A 26,343-nucleotide genomic window follows, 5' to 3' on the forward strand; every position below is an offset into this window, starting at 1 on the left:
ACGGAGGATGTATCCTATCTCCTCTCTTGCACTGGGAGTTTGTGGGAAGGTTCTGTCAGCTTAGGAGGGATGCAGTTTCATAACGGAAACAACAGCAGCAGAAGAGATGCTCACACTCACCGAGCTCTTCCGTGTGCTAAGCCCCAACACAGGGAGCTGCAAGTAGCTTGCCTTTAATTCTCACAAAACTCTACCACACATTCATTTATTTATTAAAAAGTATCTGTTGAACATTTTCTATGTGCCAGAGGCTCTGGATACAGAGATAAAATCATCATGGTCCCTTTCCTGGAGAGGGTACAGTAGAGTAGGAGAAATAGTCATTAAATAAAAATAAATATTTAATGGCATATGATAAATGACACATAAGGTGTGGCAGCATAACAGGGTTTAGGGTTAGGTCCAGTGGCCTGAAGGTCTTTCTTGGAGGGTAACCTGTATATATTGAGACCTGTAGAGTAAGGAGGCAGGCAGAAAGGGTCTTGAGGCAGATGTGAGGAAACTCTCTCCTCTGATGGAGGGGCTGAAAGAGAATCAGAGAAGCCAGATCAGAGCGGGGCAGGGAGGGAGGCGTGATGGCTGAGGCTGCAGGTGGGCCAAGCCATCCAGAGCTACGGAGACTCGGTTTCTTTCTGAGTGCCTGGGAAGTCTTGCAAGGCCAATTTTAAGCAGACAAGTGAAGGATCTGGTTTATATTAAAAATATTTCTCCAGCTGTCTTGTAGAGAATGGATCAGAGGAAAATAAGAGCAAAAATTGGGGAAATTTGTTCAGAGCTTACTGTCACATTTCATGTTGGAGATGATCATGGGTTAATGCAGGGTGGTGGATAAGGTTTGGAGAGAACTGGGTCAGTCTGCAGTACATATTTGGGCCTGGTGATGGAACAGCTGAAGTCAAGGCTAACTCTGGTTCCTGGTCTGAGTAACAGGCTGATCCGCATTTTTCAGTCTAGGAGACCAGAGCTCAAGAGGTTGCAGAACATGTCCCAGGAGGTATGTCTATAAACCACATGTGCGGGTTTGGAAATAGGCCCAGCCAGTTCCAGAGACAACATACATAACAAATCCACTGTACTCCCTCCCAGTGAATCACAATCCAGCTTTCTAAAAGGGGAGGAGGGGTTGTCCCCTGAATTATAACTCTCTGTCAAACACAACTCTGTCAGTTCCCAAAGAGAAAGTCAACGTCCAGGCTTGTTCACGGAAGCATGTTTTGGCCTGGAGCAGATTAGAACATGTTATTTGGATCACACGCTGGAAATGACGTTATTCCCAAGATGTTTGACGTACTTGAGCAGGTTCTAGTCCGAGGAACTGGAAGGGATAATCCTAAATTCTGTTGCCAGGCAGAAACCAAGCTGTGTTCTCCCCGATGGGATCAGGAGAAGCTGTGTCACTCTGAGTCTGAGAAGAAGCTGAGTTCCTTTTGAGACCTCTCAGCAACTTAAATGACATTGTTGAGGGCAGTTGTCCTGGAAGAAATAGGTTTACTCTAATGGAAAAAAGGAAAATGAAGTAGGTTAGTAGAGACCAGAGCCTCCCAGGCTACCTCTCATGGCTGTAGAGAAGGTCTGGAGAACACTAACTGGCAGATAGGGATATTGATAGCTAAGGCAAAGTTAAATTAAAATTTGAATTAAAAAAACTCATTAAATTCAGGTACGTTGAAAACCTACTTATGGGTGGAGATCCTGAAATACAAGATAACTTCTTGGATACGTTTTTTGGTGATGTCCTGAGGCTTTCTATACCCTGCTGGTATTTTTGCATTTATAGAATGACCCCTTTACTTGTCCTTTGTCTGTAAACTTACAAGTCTGGGAGAGAGATAAGATGTGAGAACAGGGGGCAATCATGGGCTTACCTCTTTGGACTGATGAACTGTGGAGTAAATAGTGGAGAAATCACTGCTTTTCACAGGTGTTGGGCTATTTATTTGCTGCAAAAAATAACCACACACATTTGTCTCACACAGACGAAGAGATATTCATGCACAGATGCATTCCGGGGGAAGACAATGTGATATAGAGGCATGATGTTGAAGTTCTTCAGGAGGAAAAGGCTAGCGACTGTGTGGCCAGAGGAGCTGGAAACCAAACACCATGAGCTCTCCAACCTGAGAAGTTTACTGACACTTCCTGAGGCCCACACGAAGCACAACAGCCCAGCAAACCAGTAGCTCAAGAGCCAGAAAGGCACAGAAGGGTGACCTTGTTGGTAGGTGGTGTGAACAAAAGGAAGGATTCTTTCCTGCCTCCAACTCTGCTCTCCTTCCTCCATTTTAAGAACGGATTCTATAGCTGAGGTGTACAAAAATATTGGGTCTTTTGTCTTAGATCTTTGCTCGCTACAACTGGAGGTATTGCCTGCTCTAGTGTGTCCCTTGACTCGAATTGCCTTGTCCTCATGCCGTTGGGTTCTCCTCAAGCCCGGGGAACGGAAAAGTAGGAGTAACCCCCAGTCCGAAGAATGGTCTGCTTGGAATACGAACACAGCAGTAACAGCAGACGTGCCTGTGCTCACACGTTTTGACATTTAAAACTAGTTAAGGAATATTTAAGATATTTATTAAAACCTCTGGGACACTCCAAAGTATAATTATTGCTAAAGAAGAAGTTAGAAAATTTGCTGGAGATTCACGTATTGGTTTGTTGAGGGCGATTCATCTTGTCTTCAGCATGACCTTGAAAGGAATGTCTGAATAAGCGAGAGTACCCCTTCTTGTTACCTGTCTTCAAGGAGCCTACCTTGCAAGTAACGGTGAGGGGCTGTGTGACATTTGACACTCACTTGGGGAATCTAAGGTTTTTAGCTGGACCATTGCTCCCATGAGTTGGTGAATGCTGAGGTATCTTGGCTTACTTTCCAGAAGACATATGGTATTATTCAGAAATATTCACCTCCAGGTGCTTCACTTGGGTGTGGCGGGGGGGAGGCGGAAATTGCTGATGTGTGGCAGGAGAGTTCCTGGTGACTGACCAAGGCCATCCGTTATGTTGCAGCGGGGGGGAGAGGGTTGAAGGCTGCTCAGGCCTTACCATCTTCTACTGTTGTAAATCCTTGCCCCACTTCCTCTCTTGAGAGACTGCTTCTGAGTTCCCCTATTTCCACTGCATCCAGGGTGAGAAATCCCCTGCGACCGAATTGTCTGCTCTGGAAACTCTCAGACTTAAGTGAACTCTGATCCATTCAGCAAGTATTTACTATGCATTGTGCTCCGGGAAGAGAGAGGAAGATGTAATTTTCACTTCAGGTAGCTTGTAATTAAGCTGAAAAGGGACAAGACTTACTGATGCATCAGCAGTTAGAGGACCATGTGAAGCAGGGTATGAGCAAACACACCATGGGGTTGAGCCCTGGGGGCTAGCTAGGTCCCCCATACAATGCCATGGCTCCTGCCACTGCCTCTCCTCTCCTCCACGGTGTGCGTCATTGGATTAGTCAGATGACTGTGGTGACAAGTTTGTGAATAAAGGCTATAAAAACCATGGCAATGATGGAGTATAAAGCTGAAAAGACTCACCCTGTTTGGATGTGTGACATGAGCGTACACGGTATTCCCTGGAGAGACGGAGACATAGTCTATGTTCCTTACGGTCTCTGCTGTTAACATAGGAAGGTGCAGTCAGTATCCTGCTCTCCTGGCACCTTTGCCTATACCAGGGTGCTTTTTGGCTCTAAAGAGGCAGTTGCTCAAGGCAATGCCCTTCCCAAGGGTTCATTCATTTTTGACAGTCTTTGAAGTTCTGGGTTGAACCAGAACCTTCCAAGCCATGTGTTCTATTTCTGACCTTATCTCTTAGAGGAATGTGCTGTAGAGGTACCCTAAAGCTTCGGAGTCTACCTCTGGGTTTGCACTGGGCCAGGGAGCTCCTGGACCAAATAGCCTATACAAGGGCTAGAGAACCTCCTTGGCTCCTTTAATGGAGCCAGATTAGGTCACATACATAATATTGTTAAACTTCTCAGGTTATATTGTAAGTGATTATACTCTAGAGGACTGTATTATACTCTATTATTTATATTATATTCTATTATAGAAACTGGAGGCTCAGAAAGTTCAATTAACTTGGCACAAAGTCCAACAGGAAGTGATGGAACAGAAAGTGCTGCCTGCCTTCTGACTGTGAACCTCATGTTTGTCCTCTACACACAGGGTCATCTCTCTCAGCCAGGAAATGAGACTCACAGCCAATCTGAAGCCAGAACCTGTGTTCCTGACTCTATATCATACTTTCTTTTTGGACTGCGTCTACTCAGTGTTCAAACCTTGGCTGAAAGAGTGATGGGTCAAGCAGTTTGTCTTTGGACCTTTGATGCTCTAACCTTGTCCCTGCCCTGGGCTTGTTGGTTGGTAATGGACAGGCCATGAACATTTCACTGGCACCTGGTTTCTCATCAGCAGGGCGGGGAATGACCCTAATCCCGCTCAAAGAAACTGAGTGAGTGACTGTTTTGCATGCTTGTAAGGGGTCCTTTAGGTCCCAGAGGGGAGAGACACGCGTAGTTACAGGTCATATCCTTTTGCACCATCTGGTCCATCTCAATCATGACATTCCGACTCCCTCCTCTCTCATTATCCAGCCCTCTGACTAGCCCTGTTCCTCCTCCATTAGGCTCTCCCCATCTGTTCTATGATTGGGAGCTAAGATTCTGCAAGCTCACCAGGACTCTGGGTTTGTGGAGTAGAGAAATGAAAGATGCCTGAAAAATAAAATCAGGTAAATTGAAATTTGTGAGTGTAGTGAGAGAGCCTGCCACCCCCTGCCCCATGCCCACAGGTGTCTCTCTAGAGGATGTGGGGGAGGTGGGCTGCAGGGGAAGTGCAGCTAGACCTTGAAGCTTGGTTGGGCTTTGTCGGTAGGACCCTCTCCCCGTAGGAACTTAGCAGGTGTTTGGTCACATCCCTGGGGTGTCCCAGTGGACCAGCCTCCCTCCTTTTACCTGTCCTCCACAAACAATCTTTTTTCCTCCAAACAAATAACCCCACAGCGATGGCTGTGCACATCAAAGTAACCACAACCACAGTTACAATCCACTTGGTATCAGGCTGATTTTTTGTACTCAAAACACCTGAAAAAGGAAAAAGGAAGTTGCATTTGAGACACAGGGAGTGTTTTCCTCAGAGCCTCTGCTGAGCCTCTTTTAGGCCCCCTTTTGGGGGCTGGCTAGGCTCTGGCTCTGGGTAGATTTTCTGAGAGTGGGAGTCCTTGTGGCAGACAGGACAGGAGCCTGGTAGAGCCTGGGGAGCGGTTCTGACTCCCCAGGGACCTTGCTCCTGGGCTTTGAGAGAGCTGGAGGTGGGGTTGGGGGAGGGAGGGAGGAAGGAGAAGCCTCTGGAGGTAGTGAGAGGCGCAGAGCGGCAGGAGTGTCTGAACTCTCCCAGCAGTGTTCGGCTGCCTCCCACTGGGCCACTGTTCTGGGGAGTCACCTTGGGCAGGAGGGACACACCCCACCCCACAGCTGCTCAAAGCTCCCAAGGGCACCGGAGACAGACTGTTACCTTCGCAGAGTCTCTGCGTGGAGACAGAGAGGGAGATACTGCTGACAGGATTCTCAGCTATGCAGGTGAACTCCTGTTCCCCGGAATTCCTGGAGTCCCAGGAGATGGAGAGGTTTGCTTCATTTACAGATGTGTTTCCTACAACCTGCCACCTTACGAAGGTGTCCTTTGAGTTCTCCACAAAGCAGGTCAGGTGGATCTCACAGGTCCCGGTCTCAGACAGCCAAGTGTGACTGGCAGTTTGTACGTTCCTCAGCCGTCCTGCGAGCAGAGAGAAGACCGGAGCTAAGAACAAATGGCTTGCTTCAACCTCTGTGGAAAATATCCTTCCCTTCAGCCCTCTGTGGAAAATACCCTTCCCGCCACGGAATGATTCTGCATTCCACTCGACACTCCAAGTTATGGGCTGTGCACCCTGTAAGTCAGTTGGCTTCTATTGCTTAATTGATGACACCAAGGTCTGGGGTGACCAAATGATGAAGGGCTTCTGCAGGAGACAGAGCAGCCAGAGGGAGAAGTGGGTAGAGACACACCAGGGCAGCCACCAACTAGTTAGATGATTTGGGCTGCTTGATTTACTTTCTGGGCCCGGTTTATTCCTGGTGTCCTTTCTAGCCTTGCACATAGGCTCGTGTAAAGACATTTGGGAACTCTGCTGAGGGTCGACTGTACTTGAGCCAGGGCAGAAGCCAGGAGACCAGACTCAAGAACCCTGTTTCCTCAACCATCACAATTCCCTTCCCCAGTTGGGATGGGAAATAAAAGCTTAACGTCCTTGCGGAACTGTATTTCTCACAAATCTGCAGGAATCCCTCATTGCATCGGGTGCTGGCTCCAACGATGGCAAAGAGACTCTGGTGTGGAACACCAGCAAGTCACAAAGGGAAATGTTGAGAATCGAGAAACCAGGGAAAGGAGTGAAACTGAATGAGCGAGCAACTCTAGGGAGCAAGAAGTACATTCAGACACGTGAGAGAACATCTGCTGTGGAAATTTCTGAGAGCAGAGGCCAGAAAATATTGGCTATTAAGATGTCAGTAGCTGTTAATCAACAGGGAAATGGGAAAGTACAGAAAAGGCCACCGACATGGACTTGGCCGGAGGGTAATGGTGACCCAGAGGAGAATGTAATGACCCCCCCGCCCCCACCGGATCTGGTAGGAAGAGATTGAAGGATGTTCCAAGCTTTGCTAATGGAGCAGGAGGTGGGACATATTTCGAGAGGAAGGAGATTTTGTGTAATGGCAAGTGTCGGATTTGGAGTTAGGAAGACCTAGGTTAGACTCATGGCTTTGTCGCTTACTGGTTACACGACCACGGATACGTTTTTAATCTCTCCGAACCTCAGTTTCCTTATCTGTAAAACTGGGCAATAATACCAACTCCGTAGGGAATTATGAGGATTAATTGAGACTGTGCCTAGCACAGCAATGGCAAATACTTGGCATGAATGCCACATTTCCCTCAACTTGTGTCCGCGGCTGACCTCAATCTATCTTGTTACCTTTTTCCAATTAATGAATATAAAATTGCCCACATGGCATTTCCACTTGGATATAATGTGTGTCTCAAACCCAGCACGTTCAAAAGCATTCCGGTTTTTCTCTCCCAAGCCTGCTCAGTCCATAGCCTTCAGCACCCTTGTTGGTAATCGCCTTTCCGGTTGCCAAAAGCCCCGGAGCTGATTCACCCCTTCCTCTGATACCATATCAGGACATCCTTGTGGCTTTACCTCCTAAATATATCCAGAGTCCAGCCCCTTCTCCTTACCTCCACTGCTACCACCCTGGCGCAAAGCACCGGCAACTCTTGCTTGGCTTGTCACAGTGGCCTAATTGGTAGTTGGCTCTACTGCTGTCCCCTGGAGCCTATTCTTAAGGGAGCAGTCAAAGGGATACATTAAACAAGTAAGCCAAATCATATTACTGCTCTTCAAAATGCTCTGATGGTCCTCAGCCTCACAGAGTAGAAGGCAAAGTATCTGTGATGGTTCTCAGAGCCTTCGCAGACATGGCCCCTATTTCTTTAGTGATCTTGTTTCCTGTTACTCTCCCCTTGCTCTGCTCCTTGGTGTTGGCCCTCCTTAGTGTTCTTTGAGCATGCTGGGCACAGGGAATGCCTATGCTAAATGGCTCTTCATTCAAACATCTACATGGCTCACTTTTCCACCTCCAACAGGTCTTGGCTCAAAAGCTATTTACTCAGAGGCCTGTTATGATCACCCCATTTAGAAATCACCCCTGTTCTCTGACACTCCTGATGCCAAGAGGCTCTGAGAAAGGATTGGCATTGAACGTGGGGAGTATGGTTATTGCAGAGGAAGTCATGCTTGGTCTTCTGAAGAATGGCAGAAGAACATTGTCTCAACAAGTATAGTGGAGCCCAATATGGGGTCTATTCTCAGATTTTTAACTGGATGTCTCTATTCTCTCCAGGGTCCTAGCTCTGCCTTGATGGTCCTGGTCACTCTGAGTGATTCTGCTTGTAGTGGGTTGAATGATGACACCCTCCCTTCCCCATCCCTCGGCCAAAGATATCCCCTTGTCCTAATTCCCAAAATCTTCTTTGGAAAAGGGTCTTTGCAGATGTAATTAAGTGAGATGAGGAGATGATTCTGGATTATCTGGATGGGCCCTAAATCCAATGGCAAGGGTTCTTGTAAGTGGAAAACAGAGATATTTGAGACAGAAGAGGAGATCACACAGGGAAAGGAGGACGCAGAGACTGGCGTGATGCTGTCACAGACCAACAAACAGCAAGGAATGCCAACAATACCCAGAAGCTGGAAGAAGCAAAGAACGGATTGCCCTCTAGGGCCTCCAGAGGGAATGTGTGGCCCTGCCCACACCTTGATTTTGCACATAAGGCCTCTGGAATTGTGAGAGAATAAAATTTCTGTTGTTTTAAGCCACCATATTTGTGGCGTTTTGTTTTGGCAGCCTCAAAAAACGGGTACACTGTCCCAGGGTGATTTTGCCCCTTTGGTTGGAATTCCTGTTGTAGACCTTTCTAGACATCTCTCTTTCCCATCATATTTACATGTTCTGCATCCTATTCTTTTAGGGACACGACTTTGACCAATCTAAAATGGTAAATCCATGTGGGGAATTCTAAAGGTTCACCTATTTGTGGTGACATTTTATTTAGTAAAGTGCTTTTTTTGGATTCCATGTCTTAACACAAAGGACTCTGGGTGAATTTTAGATACCATGGATTCTGGAGGAGATAAGAATTATAGAATCTTGGTGGCCTTTCAAGTTGCCAACTTAATGCTTGGATCTCCTGTACAACATCCCCACCAAGTTACTGTCTTAAAGCCTTCATGACATCTCTGAACAGCATTGATTGCCAAAAGGAGGTTTTCCCCTACCCCAACCTGATTCATGAGCTGTCTTATAGTTTTTGTAACTTTATGTTGAGCACCTGAACCATCTGGGGGAAATATTGTTAGAAATTAAATAACCTTGAGATGCCTGAGTGGCTCAGTTGGTTAAGCATCTCCCTTCAGCTCAGATCATGATCAAAGCGTCCTGGGATCAAGTCCCACATCGGGTTCCTTGCTAAGTGGAGAGTCTGCTTCTCCCTCTGCCTGCTGCTCCCACCGCTTGTGCTCTTTCTCTCTCTGACTAATAAATAAATAAAAATCTTAAAAAAAAGTTAAACAACCTTGATAGAAAATATCTTTCTTATTAACCCCTCATCTTTATAGGGCACTATTCTCTACACTGATCACTCTGAGGGGTCAGAGCGGCCTTCGTGTAAAAGGAGGCATCATGTCAGGTACTCTCCCACTTACTGTCTCCATGACTGCTGGCAGGTTGCTGGCACTGACTCGAGGCCTCAGGTGCAAGGGTGGCACCTGCCTCATGGTGCTGTTGTGAAGAATAAACTAGAGATACAAGTAATGCACAAAGTAAGAGTCATAGTGACTTCACTTCTGCTACTTCCAGAGACTTGCTGGTCAAGAGGAACTGTTTTACGGTGTGAGCGAGAGTGATGGCATCTGAAGCCAGGAGTTACAAGACTTACGTTCTCTTCTCCACTCTGCCACGAACTGGTGGGCTTGCTTTTCTGCCAGACCTCAGTTTGACCACAAAGCCATGCCCTTTACCACTAGGCTACAGTGTGTCCTTGCGGTCCCACAGGATCTGACCTCCGTAGTATCTTTCAGCCCATACACAATTAAACCCCACGCTTTGACTCACTGAAGACTTGCAGAGTGTAACAGGAGAACTCTTTAGAGGTCTGAATGGTCATCTGGGCGCAGTAACGTCCTGCGTCTTCCGCGGTCAGGTTGCTGAGTCGTAGGGAGTAGTTCTCCGCCGGTTGCAGTCGATCTTTCCATTCTGGGTCAGTCACGAAGAAGTTCGAATCTGAGGCAGCTTTCGGCAATATGAAGGCGATGGAGTTTCCATTGTGAAGCCAGGTGGTGGACTGAATACCCTTCGGCACAGGAGGCTTCAGGGAAAGAGTTACCGCCTCCCCCAAGACCCCATTCACTGTCAGTGGCTTTGAGCTGTCTTGCGAAGCTGTGTTCCCTGTAAGCAAAGAAGGGAAACGGCTATGACCATCCCCCTCTGCCTACCCCTGCTCCCCACACCCTTTCCCCTAATTCTACCCACCTGTGAGAGCCTTCTGATACCCAAGCCCAGAGATGGGAGGTAGACAGACAGGGGTTAGGAGAAGTGCTGAAACGGACAATCACAGAGGTTCTACCCCCAACAAAATGTGTGGCGTTCCTGGATCATGGACAGTTGGCCCAGATGGTTCTGGCCCGGTCCACCCTCCCTCACGAGCCGGTCACTCCTGGGTCATGACCACGATATCTGACTCCAGCTTCTCAGTTCTCTGGGCATGAGGCGGACGGGGACACGGAACTTCATCTACGCCCTGGCATGGGCTCTAGAAACCACAAGTGTTTGCTGATGAAGTTTAACAAAAGCTCAACCCTTATCGATTACCTACTCTGCTCAACGTAGTATGTTTGTGCGGCTTAGAGGACTGATCATGAGAATTTACAGCTCTTCTTATCCATTATTTCCTTTGATGCTGGTACAAGTCTGGGAGGCAGGTCAGATGGATATTACTATCCCCATTTATAGATAAAGGAACCAAGGCATGAAGAGTTTAACTCATTTCCCCAGTGAGTTGTCCAGATAAAGAATATGAGTCAGAATTCAAACCTAACTATTCTGACTGCACGACTTTGTGCTCTTTTTATGATACCAGAAGATACCTTTTCTATTCTCAAAAAGATTATAGTGTAATTGAGGAGATAAAACTGATAAAGATCAAAGTAATATATATAAGGAGCTCCTGGGTGGTTCAGTTGGTAAGTGTCTGACTGTTGATCTTGGCTCAGGTCATGAACTTAGGGTGTGGGGATCGAACCCCACATCGGGCTCCGTGCTCTGGGGGCGGTCTGCTTGAAGATTCTCTCCCTCTGCTTCTGGCTTTCCCACTGCTCACACACATTCACACACACACACACACACACACACACACACTATAGCTAAAATAAATAAATAAACCATTTTTAAAAAAAGTAATAAATATAATTTCAAAGGAAGAGATAAAGGCCATATTCTCATGTGCTTATCTCAGAGGCATTAATGTTTGAGCAAAAAAGGTGAAATAGTCACAACGATTCTTAAAGTTGCTTCCTTAGCATGCTTTGCGAATACTAAGCCCTCCCACACCATTTTGTCGTCCAACTGACTCATTTGTCTAACTGACCGTGCCTGAATTATCCTTGTATCTCAGCACTGTGCCCGACATGAAGTAGGATCTGGAAATATTTGAGTGAATCAGTGAAGAATTAACTACAACCATGACCCAACCCTCTCTAGATCTCTTCCTTCTCAGGAGAAGATCTGAACAAGGAGGAGATAGCTCTTGCGATCCTGACACTCAGCCTCTGGGTGAGCTCTCGCTTCCTCTCTCCCTCCCGGACTGTCCTGTGGAAGCTGGGCGCACACACACGGCCCCCTCTTCACCACATCTTTCCCGTCAGGAGCTCAATGGGCTCATATCAGTTGTCTTAGCCCTTCTACCCTCTAGTAACCACATGGGTAAGTATCACAAGCAAAATCTCGAGCAAAGATTTATTTTGCTTTTATTTTTATTATTGATTTCATTTATTGAAAGTTTAAAAATGGGCAAAACAAATCTGCTGCTAGAAGTCAGGACAGTGGTCCCCTTTGAGGACGAAGGAGAGATCTGGTAGGAGGGAGTGTAAACAGGGAATTCTGGGCTGCTGCTAATGTTCTATTTCTTGACCTGTGACTTGATACACAGATTTATTCATTTTATGACAATTCATTGAGTTCACACTTAGGATTTGTATAGTTTTCTCACAGTGTGTTATATTTCTTTTATTTTTTAAAATCTAAATTCAATTAACTAACATATAATGTCTTACTAGTTTCAGAGGTATCGTGATTCACCAGCTGCATTTAACACTCAATGCTCATTACATCAAGTGGCCTCCTTAATGCCCATCACCCAGTTAGCCCAACCCCCCCACCTCCCCTCAGTAACCCTCAGTTTGTTTCCTAGAGTTAAGAGTTTCTGGGGTGCCTGGGTGGCTCAGTGGGTTAAGCCGCTGCCTTCGGCTCAGGTCATGATCTCAGGGTCCTGGGATCGAGTCCCGCATCGGGCTCTCTGCTCAGCAGGGAGCCTGCTTCCCTCTCTCTGCCTGCCTCTCCATCTACTTGTGATTTCTCTCTGTCAAATAAATACATAAAATCTTTAAAAAATGCAAACTATAAAAAAAAGAGTTTCTTATGGTTTGTCTCCCTCTCTGATTTTGTCTTATTTTATTTTTCGTTCCCTTTCCCTGTGTCCCTCTGCTTTGTTTCTTAAATTCCACATATGCGTGAAATCATATAATTGTTTTTCTCTGATTGACTTATTTCCCTTAACATAATATCCTCTAGTTTTATCCACGTCATTGCAAATGGCAAGAATTCATTGTTTTTGAAGGCTGAGTAATATTCCGTTGTGAGATATACATATATATCTATACTCACATATTTATCCACTCATCTGTTGATGGGTATCTTGTAGGAGAATGAAATTGGACCATTTTCTCACACCACACACAAAAATAAACTCAAAATGAACGAAAGACCTAAATGTGAGACAAGAATCCATCAAAATCCTAGAGGAGAACATAGGCAGCAACCTCTTTGACCTCAGCTGCAGCAACTTCTTACTAGACCCGTCTCCAAAGACAAGGGAAATGAAAGCAAAAATGAACTACTGGGGGTTCATCAAGATAGTTGCACAGCAAAGGAAACAGTTGATAAAACTAAAAGGCAACCCACAGAATGAGAAAAGATACTTGCAAGTGTTTTATCTGAAAAAGGGCTAGTATCCAAGATCTATAAAGAACTTAACAAACTCAACACCCCAAAAACCCAAATAATCTAGTCAAGAAATGGGCAGAAGATGTGAATAGACATTTCTCCAAAGAAGACATCCAAATGGCCAACAGACACATGAAAAAATATTCAACGTGACTTGCCATCAGGGAAATTCAAATCAAAACCACAGTGAGATACCACCTCACACCAGTCTGAAAGGCTAAAATTAACCAGTCAGGAAACGACAGGTGTTGGCAAGGATGTGGAGAAAGGGGAACCCTCCGACATTATTGGTGGGAACACAAGCTGGTGCAGCCACTCTGGAAAACAGTATGGAGGGTCCTCAGAAAGTTGAAAATAGAGCTACCCTACGACCCAGCAATTGCACCAGTAGATATTTACCCAAAGGATACAAACATAGTGATCTGAAGGGGCAGCTGCACCCCAGTGTTTATAGCAGCAACGTCCATAATAGCCAAACTATGGAAGGAGTCACTGTGTGCTGTATTTCAGTTAAAAATGTTAGAACAACAACAACAAAAAAATCAAACCAAAAGAGTTACAATGGTCTACAAGGACCAAAATAATTTGCTCATTTTTATCTTTCTGAACTAACTTCCTATCCCTCTCCCCAGACTGGTTCACTTTGCTCCAACTCTATGGGCCTGGCTATCCTTGAATAGACTAGGGCTCATACATGTGCAGTTCCCCCCGTCTGGAAGCCCTCCCGCCAGGGGTGCACGGGGCTCCCTTTTTCACCTCAGAAAGGTATTTAATGCTCACATTCCCTTCCAAAGAGGACCACTCTTCCCTCATCACCAGCTGCCCTTCTGCATTCAGCTGCCCTTTCTTGATATTTAAATTCAGTTTCATTACCATACACTGTATCATTGGTTTCAGGGGTAGAATTTATGATTCATAGATTGCATATAACACTCAATGCTCATAACATCGAGCGCCCCCTTCTTAACGCCTATTCCCCCCACCCACCTCCCCTCCAGTGACCCTGTTTGTTTCTCAGAGTTAACTCTCTAATGTTTTGTCACCCGCTCTGTTTTCATCTGATTTTATTTCTCCTTTCTTCCTGCTATATTCATCTGCTTTGTTTCTTAAATTCCACATATGAGTGAAATCATGTGGTATTTGTCTTTCTCTAAGTGACTTATTTCCCTTAGGATAATACCTTCTAGTTCTATCCATATCACTGCAAATGGCAAGATGTCATTGTTTTTGATGGCTGAGTAATATTCCACTGCACATTTATATCACATCTTCTGTATCCATTCATCTGTCAAAGGACATCTGGGCTCTTTCCATACTTTGGCTATTGTGGACATTGCTGCTATAAACATTGGGGTGCTGTGTCCCTTCGAATCACTATGTTTATATTCTTTGGGGTAAATGCCCAGTAGTGGAATTGCTGGTTTGTAGGGTAGCTCTATTTTTAACATTTTCGAGGAACCTCCATGCTGCTTTTCCAGAGCGGCTGCACCAGCTTGCATTCCCACCCTTATACATTCAGCTGCCCTTGAATTTATTTTCTCCATAATGCTTACCATTTAGCATCCTTTATAATTTCCATTTTTAAAAAAATTCTCTCTCCCTTCCACTAGAATGTAAGGTCTATGAGAGCAAAGATTTTTGTGTGTTTTTCATTGTTGTGATCACTCTGGAACAATATTTGGCACATTGTAGGTACAGATGACTCATTCAATGAGTATTTGTAAGGAGTATGGGAGTACCCTGGGGCCCGAGGACTCCCCAGGAACTGTTGCCTCTCTGCCTAGCATATTCCTTGAAATCTCCTTTTTAAAAAATTGATCGCAATTATGCATTTAACAAGACATTCTTCTACTATTTGCTTAGTTCTATGGTAACTCAGTGAATGAAGCCTTAGAAATCATGGCATTCAGACAATATGTATTAGATTCCTTTTATGGACCAATTTTGGGGCTAAAGATTGGGAATGTGAATAGAAAATGTTGGTCTTCTGGGCTTACTATGTGGAAGAGGAGCCCGGTAGGTAGGGGAGTAGTTTTGGTGCAGTGAGCTAGCCCCTGAGCTAGGATGGGCTGACCTCTACACTGCCTGGTACCGGGTACACTCAGTACCAAATCCTTCTTTCTTTTTGTTGTTATTATGAAATTGTTTTCCTCTCTTTTCCAGAATCTTGAGAATAGGGACTGTGCTTATTCTCTCTATCCCTGGCACATAGCACACTTTCTAGCTCAATAAATGCCGTGCTCTGTGGGGCAAAGAAGTGAGCATCAGGGGCTGGGAGAGTTGGGGGTTGTCAGGGAACACTTCACAGCGGAGATAACATTGTGGCAGGGTTTGAATAAAAACAAGAGGTTCCCAGAGCTTAATTATTTGTGATTCTTCCAAGAATGCCCTTCCTACTCTTTCTCTGCTCTGTTATTCCTTTTGTCTGAAATGTCCTTCTTTGCCTTTTCCACCTGGTGAGTTCCTAGTTATTTCTTCAAGGATGAGCTCAAATATCTGTTTGCCTCTGCTTATATTTGTGGAGAGTTTGCTTGGGTACAAGGTAATGAGAAAGGAGTCCATAACAGAAGAAGAGACAAAGCGGGAGAAGGTGGAGAAAGGGAAGATAGAGGTCCCTGAAGGTCTACAAATAAAGAAAAAGGCTGGAGGCACTTTGCTTGGGGAAGGTGAAGGACAAAAATTCTGGAAAAAAATGTCCCAAAACCCTTCTGTGAGGCTTTGGACACAAGGAGAGAAGATTCTTCAGGGCCCAGGTGATTTTGTCCCCAGTGAACCCCACAACTCAAAAAAATCTTCAAAGCTTCTGCCTAGCTATCAATTGTGTCTTTTAGAAACTAGCTAAAGAATTGTTGGAACAGGAAAAGAAACGTTTTGAGTAGGATCCCTTCTGGCCCCCGCCCAAGGGCAGGCCTGGACAGATGATTCATAACGCGCCTAACCGTTAACTCGGATTCATCACAGTGTTAAAAATCCCTGGCCTGGGAGAGCATAAGCCTCGTGAGCATAACATGCACTGTATGTATAGGCATGTTTTCTGAGTATGCGTGCGCAACTCTATGTCTGCCCATGACGTGTGATGAGGAGCAACTCCCCCCGAATATTCATCCCAGACCCCAATGAGAGGATTCTGCTTATCTACAAATTTAATGCAATCACTGTCAAAATGCCAACAGCGTTTTTCATAGAACTAGAACAAAAAAATCCTAGAATTTGTATGGAACCACAAAAATCCCTGAGGAGCCAAAGCAATTCTGAAAAAGAAGAACAAAGCTGGAGAATCACAATTCCAGATTTCAAGATACACTACAAAGCTGTCATCATCAAAACAGTATGACACTGGCCCAAAACAGACACATAGATCAATGGAACAGAAGAGAGAGCCCAGAAATAAAACCAGGTTATATGATCAGTTAATCTTCAACAAAGGAAATAAGAATATACAATGGGGAAAAGACAGTTTCTTCAACAAGTAGTGTTGGGAAAACTGGACAGTTACATGCAAAACAATGACACTGGACCACTTTCTTATACCATACACAAAAATAAACCCAAAATGGATTAAAGACCTAAATGTGAGACCTGACACCATAAAATTCCTAGAAGAAAACACAAGCAGTAATGTCTTTGACACCAGCCATAGAAACATTTTTCTAAGTATGTTTCCTTTGGCAAGTAAAATTAAATGATTGGGGCTATACCAAAACAAAAAGCTTTTGCACAGTGAAGGACACCATCAACAAAACAAAACGACCACCTACTGAATGGGAGAAGATATTTGCAAATGACATATCTGATAAAAGATTAGTGTCCAAAATCTATAAAGAACTTATACAACTCAACAGCTCCAAAACAAATAATCCAATTTAAAAATGGGCAGAAGACATGAACAGACATTTCTCCAGAGAAGACATCCAAATGGCCAACAGACACATGAAAAAATGCTCAAAGTCACTCGCCATCAGGGAAATGCAAATCAAAACAATGAGATATCACCTCACATTTGTCAGAAGGGCTAAAATCAAAGGCACGAGAAACAAGTGTTGCTAAGATTGTGGAGAAAAAAGAGCTCTCCTGCTCTATTGGTGGGAATGCAAACTGGTGTACCCGCTGTGGAAAACAGTATGGATATTTCAGTTCCTCAGAAAATTAAAAATAAAATTATCATATGACTCAGTCATTTCACTACTGGATATTTACATAGAGAAAATAAAAATACTAAGTCTTAAAGATATAGGCACCACTCTATCTGTTATTGCAGCATTATTCACCATAGCCATGACACAGAAGCAACCCAAGTGCCCATCCACAGATGAAGGGATTCAGATGTGGCGTATGCACACAATGGAGTATTATTCAGCTGTAAAAAAGAATGAAATCTTACCATCTGCAACAACAGAGATGGATCTAAAGGGTATAATGCTAAGTGAAATGGGTCAAGCAGAGAAATATAAATACCGTATGGTCTCACTCACATGTGGAATTTAAAGAGCAAAACAAATTAAAAAAGAAACAAACTGAAAAGCAGACTCCTAACTCTAGAGAACACAGTGCTGGTTACCCGAGGGGAGGTAGGTTGCGGGGAGGTGTAACGTAGGCGAAGGGGATTAAGAATACACTTAACCTGCTGCACACTGAGTGATGTGTGCAATTGTTGAAACGCTACATTATACACCTGGAACGAATATAACACTGTATGTTAATTATACTGGAATTTTAAAAGATTGCATTAAAAGAAAGGAAAGAAGGAGGCTGCTTACTCCTGTTTGGGGAGTCACAGCTTTGGAAATTCTCCATGTTCTCTTTATTTGCTGCAGATAAAGAAGACTTCATAAGGCATCTCCAGCTAGTGTAGTCTCTATAACTCACCATGGGGCTGACCCACACGGGGCCAGTAACAAAGTCTGATGACCCAGATGGATTCTTGTCCTTCGGTGGTTCTGCCCTCTAGTTCCCTGGTTTCTGATGCGTGGAGCAGAGGACAGTGGCAGCTCGTCCTGGGCTAACCCATTCAAGCTCCTGGGGACGGGCCAGGCTTGGATTCCTCAAGAGGCTTTCCCTCCTCGGTGCTTATAACTGCCACCAGTGTTGGGACCGCCCCTGAAATCCAGTGGCCACACTCAGTGTGTTTATTCAAAATGATCTCTGCTGGCATAAGCTGGGGCGACAGCACAGGCTTTAGGGATAAATTAGAATTACCTCACAAAGTCTGGGTAAATCGGTAAAAACAGGAAGCTGGTATAACCTGGCTCTTCAAGAGGCTTGGACGTCCCAGCCTTGAGAAACCAGAGCTTCTCTTTAAAGACCAGTCCACAGGGTAAATTTGGGTGGTCCCTTTGTCAAGGACTCTGGATGCTATGTTCTAATATCTGGTGCTTAGGGTCTGGGAGATTTCCAGACCTCTCTGCCCTGGCTGACCTAATATCTGTGTCATATTTAGTCAATAGACCATTGCTGACTGTTGGGCTCACTCCCCTGGGGCGTGGCCTTTGCGTACCTTGTCCTTCCTTTCTCTTTCTTTACCGGCAATCTGTAAGTAGAGGTCCCCTGTTCTCTGGTTTATTTCCCTTTTTACTAACTGATAAGATAGAAATCTCAGACTCCTTGGCAGTCTCCCAACATCTTTTAAGAAGCCACTGGGGCACCTTTCTTTCTCTAGCTTTTCTCTTAAGGACAAGCCACTGGAGTCTTAGATATTCCGTGAGCAAGATGGTGTGGCATTCGCATCACCACTACTCACTGTCAGTTACCTTTGTAGGTTAGAAGGAGACTCTAAGGAAAATTCCCAGAACGTGGGACAAGTTCCATTCTGAGGGAATGACTGTGGACTGTAGCCTCCAGGACTGGAAGGTGTTTGGATACTCCCCCTGGACTTAAAAGCAAGTGATCTCCTTTTGCAACATAGCCTGACCACAACATACTGTAGAGGACTGAGAAAAATGACCAGGGAATGGAACTTTAAATTTCAATAACACATTGCAATTAAAAGTATTTTGTAGAAAGGTAAGAAAATGGGAAGGGATCCTATATGTTCAACGCTTTATGCCACTATATTGAAATGAAGGTTTACAAAGGAAATGTAAAATTTGTAAGATTAAGGTGGAACCTAAAACCTCAAAAATACTTCCCATATTAAATCTGATGAAGAACTAGTCCTTTAAGTCAGAGGACATAAAAGCTAGAAACAGTTAGCCTCAAATCCCTTCTACATTTCCAAGTCAGCCATGAAGTCGTAATAAACCTCTGCCTTATTTCCCTGGTACCCAGATCCTTAGTGATACCTAGACCCCAGTTCTGCCAACCCCATTAGTGCCAACCCCTGGTTTCCCATTAACTGCCCCCCCCAAGCAGGCCCCAATATCTCTTCCCTTACTAGATAGGACTACTAGATTAAGGACCCACTTCCAGAATATTCCATTTGGACAGGTTCCTAATGGTCACAGGCATCTCATTAATGTCCTCTTTTCAACATCACACCTGTGCGACTGGAAGACACACCTGGGGACTATGAGCTCATCTAGTTGAATTCATAAATTGACTGCATATTTTCTATGCACAGCCCCGTCTGGGCGGACATCCAAGCTTTACTAACCATCCTCCTAAAGCCAGAAGAACAGTCTGTGGGAGTGACAAAAGCCAGAGAAGGGGCTGAAAGAGACTATTGGCCTGAGTCGTGGTCCCAGAGAGAGTGAAGAGGGAGTGCCAGGAGTTGTCCCACAGTGGGATCCTGACTCCTTAGATGGGAGAGAGGATTTATATGGCTTTTCTGGAGCCTGCTTTTGAAATATATGCAAGAAGTGGGTAGACCTCCTATAAATCATCCAAACTGAGGGAGATTCACCAGGCAAAAAATGCAAACCCACCAGCCTTCTCAGGCTCCAGAATTAGTCTGAGATAACCTACAAATTGGGCCCTCAAGGCACAACGTAGCCAAAGTGGTCCTTAATACCTATTTCATATCTCAAAAGCACTCCAGAAATCTGTAGAAAACTTCAAAAACTGACCATGGTCCCAAAACTGACTCCGCCCAGCTAGCAGAAGCAGCCTTTGGGGTGTTCAGTGCGGATGCGGGCGGGGTGGGGGGAGTTAGCGGGAGAGAGGTCAAGAAAGCTGAAAAACGAGCTGCCTTCTGACGGTGGTGCTCCAGGCCACTTGAGGTAACCCAGGGTCAGGAAGGAAGACGTTGTGGGTGACTGTCCCAGGCCCCTCTGGCAACCTGCGCCCCACCCGTGGGATCAAGAGGCGGCTGACAGAGTTGGGTTACGGTCAGGGAGCCTCCTGTAAACAGGAAGGGCAATGGAAACAGAAGTGCTCACACCACCCCCAAAAGGAGGATGGGCAAAACGGAGTCCTCCCAGCTGCCCCTCAGTGAGGATGGGATGTGACGGGGCCACGGGGCTCCCTGGCCAGCTTCAAATAACCAGATCCTCCCTTCCCATGAGGAGCCCTGAGTGAACCTCTCAGTGGGGAGGAGAGTGGGTTGAATTTTTGCCCAATACTGGAGCCAGTTTCTCTGTGTTGAGCACCCCAAAGAATAGCTTTTCTAACACAAAATGTAGTATAAAAGGAGTCTCGGGAGGAGAAACTGAAGGATTTCTGGAGACTCTGACCAGCAGCATAGGGTCAAGATGACTAAAACACTCTTTTCTTTATGCACCAGAACGTCCTATTCCTCTTTTAGGAGGAGACATTTTATCCTTATTGAGAGCCTTACTTGGTTAGGAGCAGGGCAGGAGAGAGATCCAAGTGTCCAGGTCCCAGGGAGCTAACGCCGCGGCTCTACCACGTGGTCTGCTAGCGTCTGCCGGAGAGAAGCCTGCACAGACTGTTTTAAGCCAGGTTAACCCAGAGGTCTGGGCACAAGGATGAGTGAGATGTGCCCACAATGCCACACTCGTGATGATGGAATTGAAACAGATGGATTGGGCACCTGGGTGGTTCAATCAGTTGAGCATCTGCCTTCAGCTCATGTCATGACCCCAAAGTCCTGGGATCAAGTCCCACATCGGGCTCCCTGCTCAGCAGGGAACTTGCTTCTCCCTCTGCCTTTTCCGCTGCTTGGGCTCTTTCTCTCTCTTTCTTTTATATAAATAGATAAGATCTTGAAAAATAAAAGAAGACAGATCGATCATTGGCCAGGGGGAAGGCAACACCCTTTAAAACCAGAAGCTATACAAGGGAAGATTTGGGTAATAGATTCTCAGAGCAAACATTGATCAGGCCATGTAGATCCCCACGCAATACTGCAGTTTACCTGTTAAAAAGCCAGGGACCAGGGACGCCTGGGTGGCTCAGTGGGTTAAGCTGCTGCCTTCAGCTCAGGTCATGATCCCAGGGTCCTGGGATCGAGTCCTGCATCGGACTCCTTACTCAGCGGGGAGCCTGCCTCTCTCTTCGCCTCTGCCTGCCTCTCTGCCTACTTGTGTGCTTTCTCTCTCTCTTTCTGACAAATAAATAAATAAAATCTTAAAAAAAAAAATAAAGGCAGGGACCAAGAAACAGATTTGTTCAAGGTCTCCAAGCTGTTGATGAGTTTATTCGAGACTTATATCCTGTAATACCCGATCTATATACCCTATCGGCCAATTTGCCAAGTGATAGTAAATAGTACACTGTGTTAGATTTAAAGAAGGCCTTTTTCTACTTCCCACTAGATTCTGAATCCCAAGAATTATTTGCCTTTGAGTGGGAAGACCTCGCCCCCCCCACCCCAAGAAAACAATACTGCCGGACTGGTTTACCTCGGGGATTTAAAAAAATTCCCCCACTATCTCTGTAAAAATCCTAGAACAAGCTTTAAATGAGCTAACTCTAGAAGAGAGCTCTCAGACCATGCATGAATGTATTCCAATAGCTAGCCTCACTCAAGATATTCTGACAAAAATACTATGTTCCTGTTAAATGTCCTATTTAGCACGGGGTATAAGGTATCAAAAGAAAAAGCTCAAATTTCTAAAGAAACTGTAAAATGCTTGGGGCTCATTATTTCCAAGGCGGCGGAGCGGGTGGCAACAAGGTTTTCCTCAAGAGAGAAAAAGCAGTATGACCGCCAGCTCCACCAAGAACCCACAAGCGATTTTGTGGGATTTGGGGAATGGCTGGGTTTTGCACATCTGTGTTCCTAACTTTGGGCTAACCGTGAAACGCCTTTATGATCAGCTTCAGGGACATGAGACCAACCTGTCTGAGCGGGATAAAGCATGTGATCAAGATTTCACTAGACTTAAAGTCCCTCTTTCAGAAGGGTGATAAGAAGAAGTGGTGACGAGAAGTGGCTGCGGGGGTGTTGACCCAAATGCCGCGGCCCCTGGAGAGAACAGCTGGACGTGGTGGGCAGCGGTCGGACTCCCTGCCTGAGGGCTGTGGCGGCCACATGCCTTTTGATCAAAGAGGCAGAGAAAAACTACGAGTCAGCCTATTAGTCTGGACCCCACACCCGGCCTCTGGTCTCTTGGAAGCCGAGAGGCCTCTGGGGCTGTCCTAACGGAGACTACTGCGACGGCCATGCTGCTAGAAGCCCCCCTCGGTGACAGCTGAAACCATGGCACACTTCCAACCCAGCCACCCTACTTCCTGATCTTCATCCACGCACACCCCACAGTCGCCCAGAAGTAAAGGATCAAGTATGCCCTAGTCCCAGAGATCTCCAAGGAGTAGCCCTGTCCAGTGGCCAGGAAGGCTGGTTTGTAGACCGTGGCTGTTTCATAGAGAATGGGCAGGACAGGCATGTTGTGTGGTTGTGTCCCTCAACACTCTCGTGGAGGCTCAGAGGCTGGCCCCGGGCAGACGTGATTGTGCTAAGCAGAGCTTTAGAATTGGGTCAAGATCGAGTGCTACCTATTCACACTGATTCTAAATACACCTTCTCTGTAACCCACGCTCATGGAGCCATATGGAAAGAAAGAGGGTTCTTAAATGCTGGAAATAAAGAAATCAGATACGGCAAAGAAATCCAAACAGGCTGTTAGAAGCAGGGCACAAGCCACCAAAGGTGGCAGTGGGTCATTCACTGTAAGGGCCACCAGGAAGGAAATTCAGAAGTGATACAGGGAGGTTGTTTGGAAAGGCCTAGATCAGGGGAGAATTTGCTGAGGCCATTAATCCCTTCCTTGCCACTTTATCAGTCCATTCCAACCTACTCCTGTGATGAAACAAAGGAGGCAGCAAAAATGGGCTCCCTGTAGTCCCTGATAATCAGAGACTGAATGACAAAAGAGCAGTGGGAAATTCCGGGCACCTGGCAAACTGTATGGGGTGGGGGTGGGGTCCTAAGAGTGCGCGTGATCCAACTCCTTCCGGCCAAGAAGCTTTATGCCTATGTAAGCTTTAGCAAAGATTACAGACATTCTGGGGATGAGAAAGGTTATTAAATGAATAGCAAACCGGTGTGTCTACTGTCAGACAAATAAGTGATAATGGGTCGGCTTTCATCTCAAAGGTTATTTCTGGGGTAGCCAGAGCTTTGGACATCAAATGGAGGCTGTACTCTGTGCCTGGAGACCTCAGTCCTCTAGAAAGTCAGGGGAAACGAAAAGAACCCCTTGGGAAAGATACGGTGAAGTTGTGTCCAGAAACACAGCAAAACTGTTTAAAATTATTACTGATAGCTTCTACCAAGGTAAGAACTGCCCCAAAGGGTAAACCAAAATCAGGCCCATTCAAAACAACTTATGGGAAGCTCTTTCCTAAAGTCTCTCACTCCTCCTCACCACCAAACCCAGAGGTTTCTCTGGCCATTAAATATATAATTAATAGCATTAATAATTTATTATAATTTATAATAATAATTAATAATTAAGCATCCAATTAATCTCCAACACGATCCTTGGGACTTTCCCCTTCGCCTACCTACTGAAATCAGGCTTCACCCCACCAACCTGGCACTGGGTGTACCTCCAAACTTGGAAAGGTGGGTCACTCCAGGATTAAGCACACCCAATAAGCACAGGGACCCACCTAGTGCTGTTGGCCACGCATTCCCCTGTAAAACGGAAAGGAGTGGTGCCTTGGATCCCCGACTCTGGAGTGGAAAGGTCACCGGCACTCAAGAGACGAGGTGCTCCAAGCAACAGATGACAACAAGCACACCCGTGAGCCACTCTCTGGCCTGAGACTTCTGTTCCAGGGACATGCAGAAAAGCAAAACCCCAGTGGGCAGGATGCTCAGATCTGAACTACAGTGATTTCAGTCCACACCGTGCTAACTGCTGTGCAGCTTTGCTGCCTTTGAGAGCTTAACCCATTTCCCCTATGACTGTTCAGTAAGACATGCCGCTGCTCATTGCTAATACATGGTGAAAATGGATGGTTTTCAAGTCCTCTTGGCCCTGCTCACCAGGCTCCAGAGGCCGGGTACCATGTTTTAGCCCTTAAGATCTTAGTGTGAACACTTTCCTGATATTGTTTATTGTCATAGAGGTTCTAGGAACATCTCAGGCTACAGACACACTAGGGCACCTTGGGATTGGAACTCCCAAGGGAAACTAAGTAAACTCATAGCAGAAGGAGCTAAACCAAAAGCTGGTGGATTTGTCACCAGTGCCTACAGACTGAAACTGGACGGCTTCTATACCATCCAGTCCAGAGGGACCCGAATGTAATTTTTGTCACTTCAAGAAACAACTTTACCCGATGGGAATTCAAATGGAAGATACATTTAACACCAATTCATATATTAGTAACTTATACACTTATTATCAAGTATGACTTCATTAAAGTGCAAAGTAGTCTCTTTCGATCTCAACCCAACTTCTGGCCTCCCTTATGTCTCGTTCCCATGACTACTAGCCGCACACCTAAAGAGACTAGGGAAAATTTACTGAAGATGGTTTTCCAGGAAATGGATAAAATGAAAAGGCAATATATGTCAAAAGGAGCATAAACACCAATAGGGCCCAGGATTTACTCTGGAAAGGCTGCCTAAAGGCATTACCGAAACCACGGTTGTAAATCCCTGATCTGACTTAGTAATTTTATGATCTTAAAGATTTCAGTTTGAAGCACAAGTTGACATGGCCGTGCTCATTGGTATATTATTTTCTCAGTAAGGGCATATGTGAGAAATAGTATATCTTTCTAGGACGCTGTCTCCCCAGTTTGTGTTTGTATAATCACAGCAGTGATTATATAAGGTGTGAAAGTCAACTTGGTTATTTTTTTGTAATGCATTTTAGGAACTGATGACACAATGAGGAAAGCACTGTTTTTACACAAAACAATATTAAATCCACCTGTGATGAGGTGAAATAGGCTGTAAGAATTTTACAAAACAATAATTTAGAAATTGTAAATGCTTTTATTCAGAACTGCAAAAAGGGCATCAGTTTTCCTCACTTGCTGGAATCACCGTTCTTACAAATAACAGCGTCTACTGATGAACCTGATTAAGAATGAGCAAAAAGAATTAATTGGAAAACTGGAATGAAAAATAAGATGCAATTTGGGATGATTCTGGTTGAATCGGTTTCAGCTGAATTCAGTTGAATTCAGCTAATTCAGTTGAATTAGGTTTCAGTTCAGGTCCTGATCTCAGGATTGTGGGATTGAGCCCAGAGTCAGGCTCTGTGCTCAGTAGAGAGACTGCTTGAGATTTTCTCTTCCTCTCCCTCTGCCCCTCGCATTCATGGCTGCACTCTTTCAAATAAATACATAAATTTTTAAAAATAAAGGAAAATAAAAAATTTCCTTCCCTAGTTGTATGGCTGAGTCATTCCCAGTGAGAAATTCTCTGTGTAAATCTTACCCTCATTGTTAATGATACCGGGAGAAGAGGGGTGTGATACCTACGTCGCATCTCAGCACCAGAGCCCTGCTGTGGGTATACCCCTGAAACAGCCACAGCCCCTCTTACTGTCAAGGTCACTGAGGATGGCTGTCCAAGAGAAGCTCATTGGTGTCCATTGAAGGGCTGCGACAGCACTACAAGGACATGGGAAAGTCAATGTAAGGCAAGGACAAGACTGACCAAGCCTAAGGGTGCTGGAGACAGACCTATTTATGTAATCAGGCCCCTGGAAAGGCAGCCTCAGGTCCAAGCCATTACACAGTCTTGTGGAGCGGACCTTTGTTGTCTCCTGCATGCAATGGCGTCCCCCAGCTGGGGCCCCGAACTGCTTCACTGGTTTAACTCAGTGCAGCTCCCTGAGCCTGCGCATCCAGGATGTGCTTTTATTTGTGGGTCACCTCACCACCGGCTCCCAAGGACTCCTCTCCAGTTGGGATTCTTATCTCCCCATGTCTCGCTGTTGCTCATGTGTCTGTTGACGATGACCAGCTCACTGGGCAATGTACTGTAGGCTTCGTGAGTCCCGTGTGAATGACCTTCCATAGTCCTACTCAACCTTCATTGGGAAAAGAGAGCCCTGGGACTGATTCTGGCCACCATTGGACTGACCATCAGATTAACCGCCCCTTTGGGAGGTTTTATATCATGAAACCACCCTAAAGAATTGGCACAACAGAAACATTGGCTA

The 26,343-nt window shown here is 45.4% G+C and overlaps 1 protein-coding gene across 1 annotated transcript in view; it reads right to left on the reverse strand.

The window, feature by feature from the left end:
* Positions 1-434: 434 nt before the first annotated feature.
* SLAMF6 (SLAM family member 6) overlaps positions 435-26,343 on the reverse strand; it is a 30,371-nt gene continuing 4,462 nt past the window's right edge. The window contains exons 2-8 of the mRNA XM_044267806.1: positions 9,710-10,042; positions 5,505-5,765; positions 4,946-5,074; positions 4,667-4,705; positions 3,525-3,604; positions 1,866-1,940; positions 435-1,493 (exon numbers count right to left, since the gene is read on the reverse strand). Coding sequence (XP_044123741.1) covers positions 1,446-1,493; positions 1,866-1,940; positions 3,525-3,604; positions 4,667-4,705; positions 4,946-5,074; positions 5,505-5,765; positions 9,710-10,042 — 965 coding nt within the window. The 3' untranslated portion in view covers positions 435-1,445. The remainder of the gene's footprint in view (positions 1,494-1,865; positions 1,941-3,524; positions 3,605-4,666; positions 4,706-4,945; positions 5,075-5,504; positions 5,766-9,709; positions 10,043-26,343) is intronic.

The sequence above is a fragment of the Neovison vison genome, chromosome 10, assembly GCF_020171115.1.
Source record: "Neovison vison isolate M4711 chromosome 10, ASM_NN_V1, whole genome shotgun sequence".
NCBI lineage: Eukaryota > Metazoa > Chordata > Mammalia > Carnivora > Mustelidae > Neogale > Neogale vison.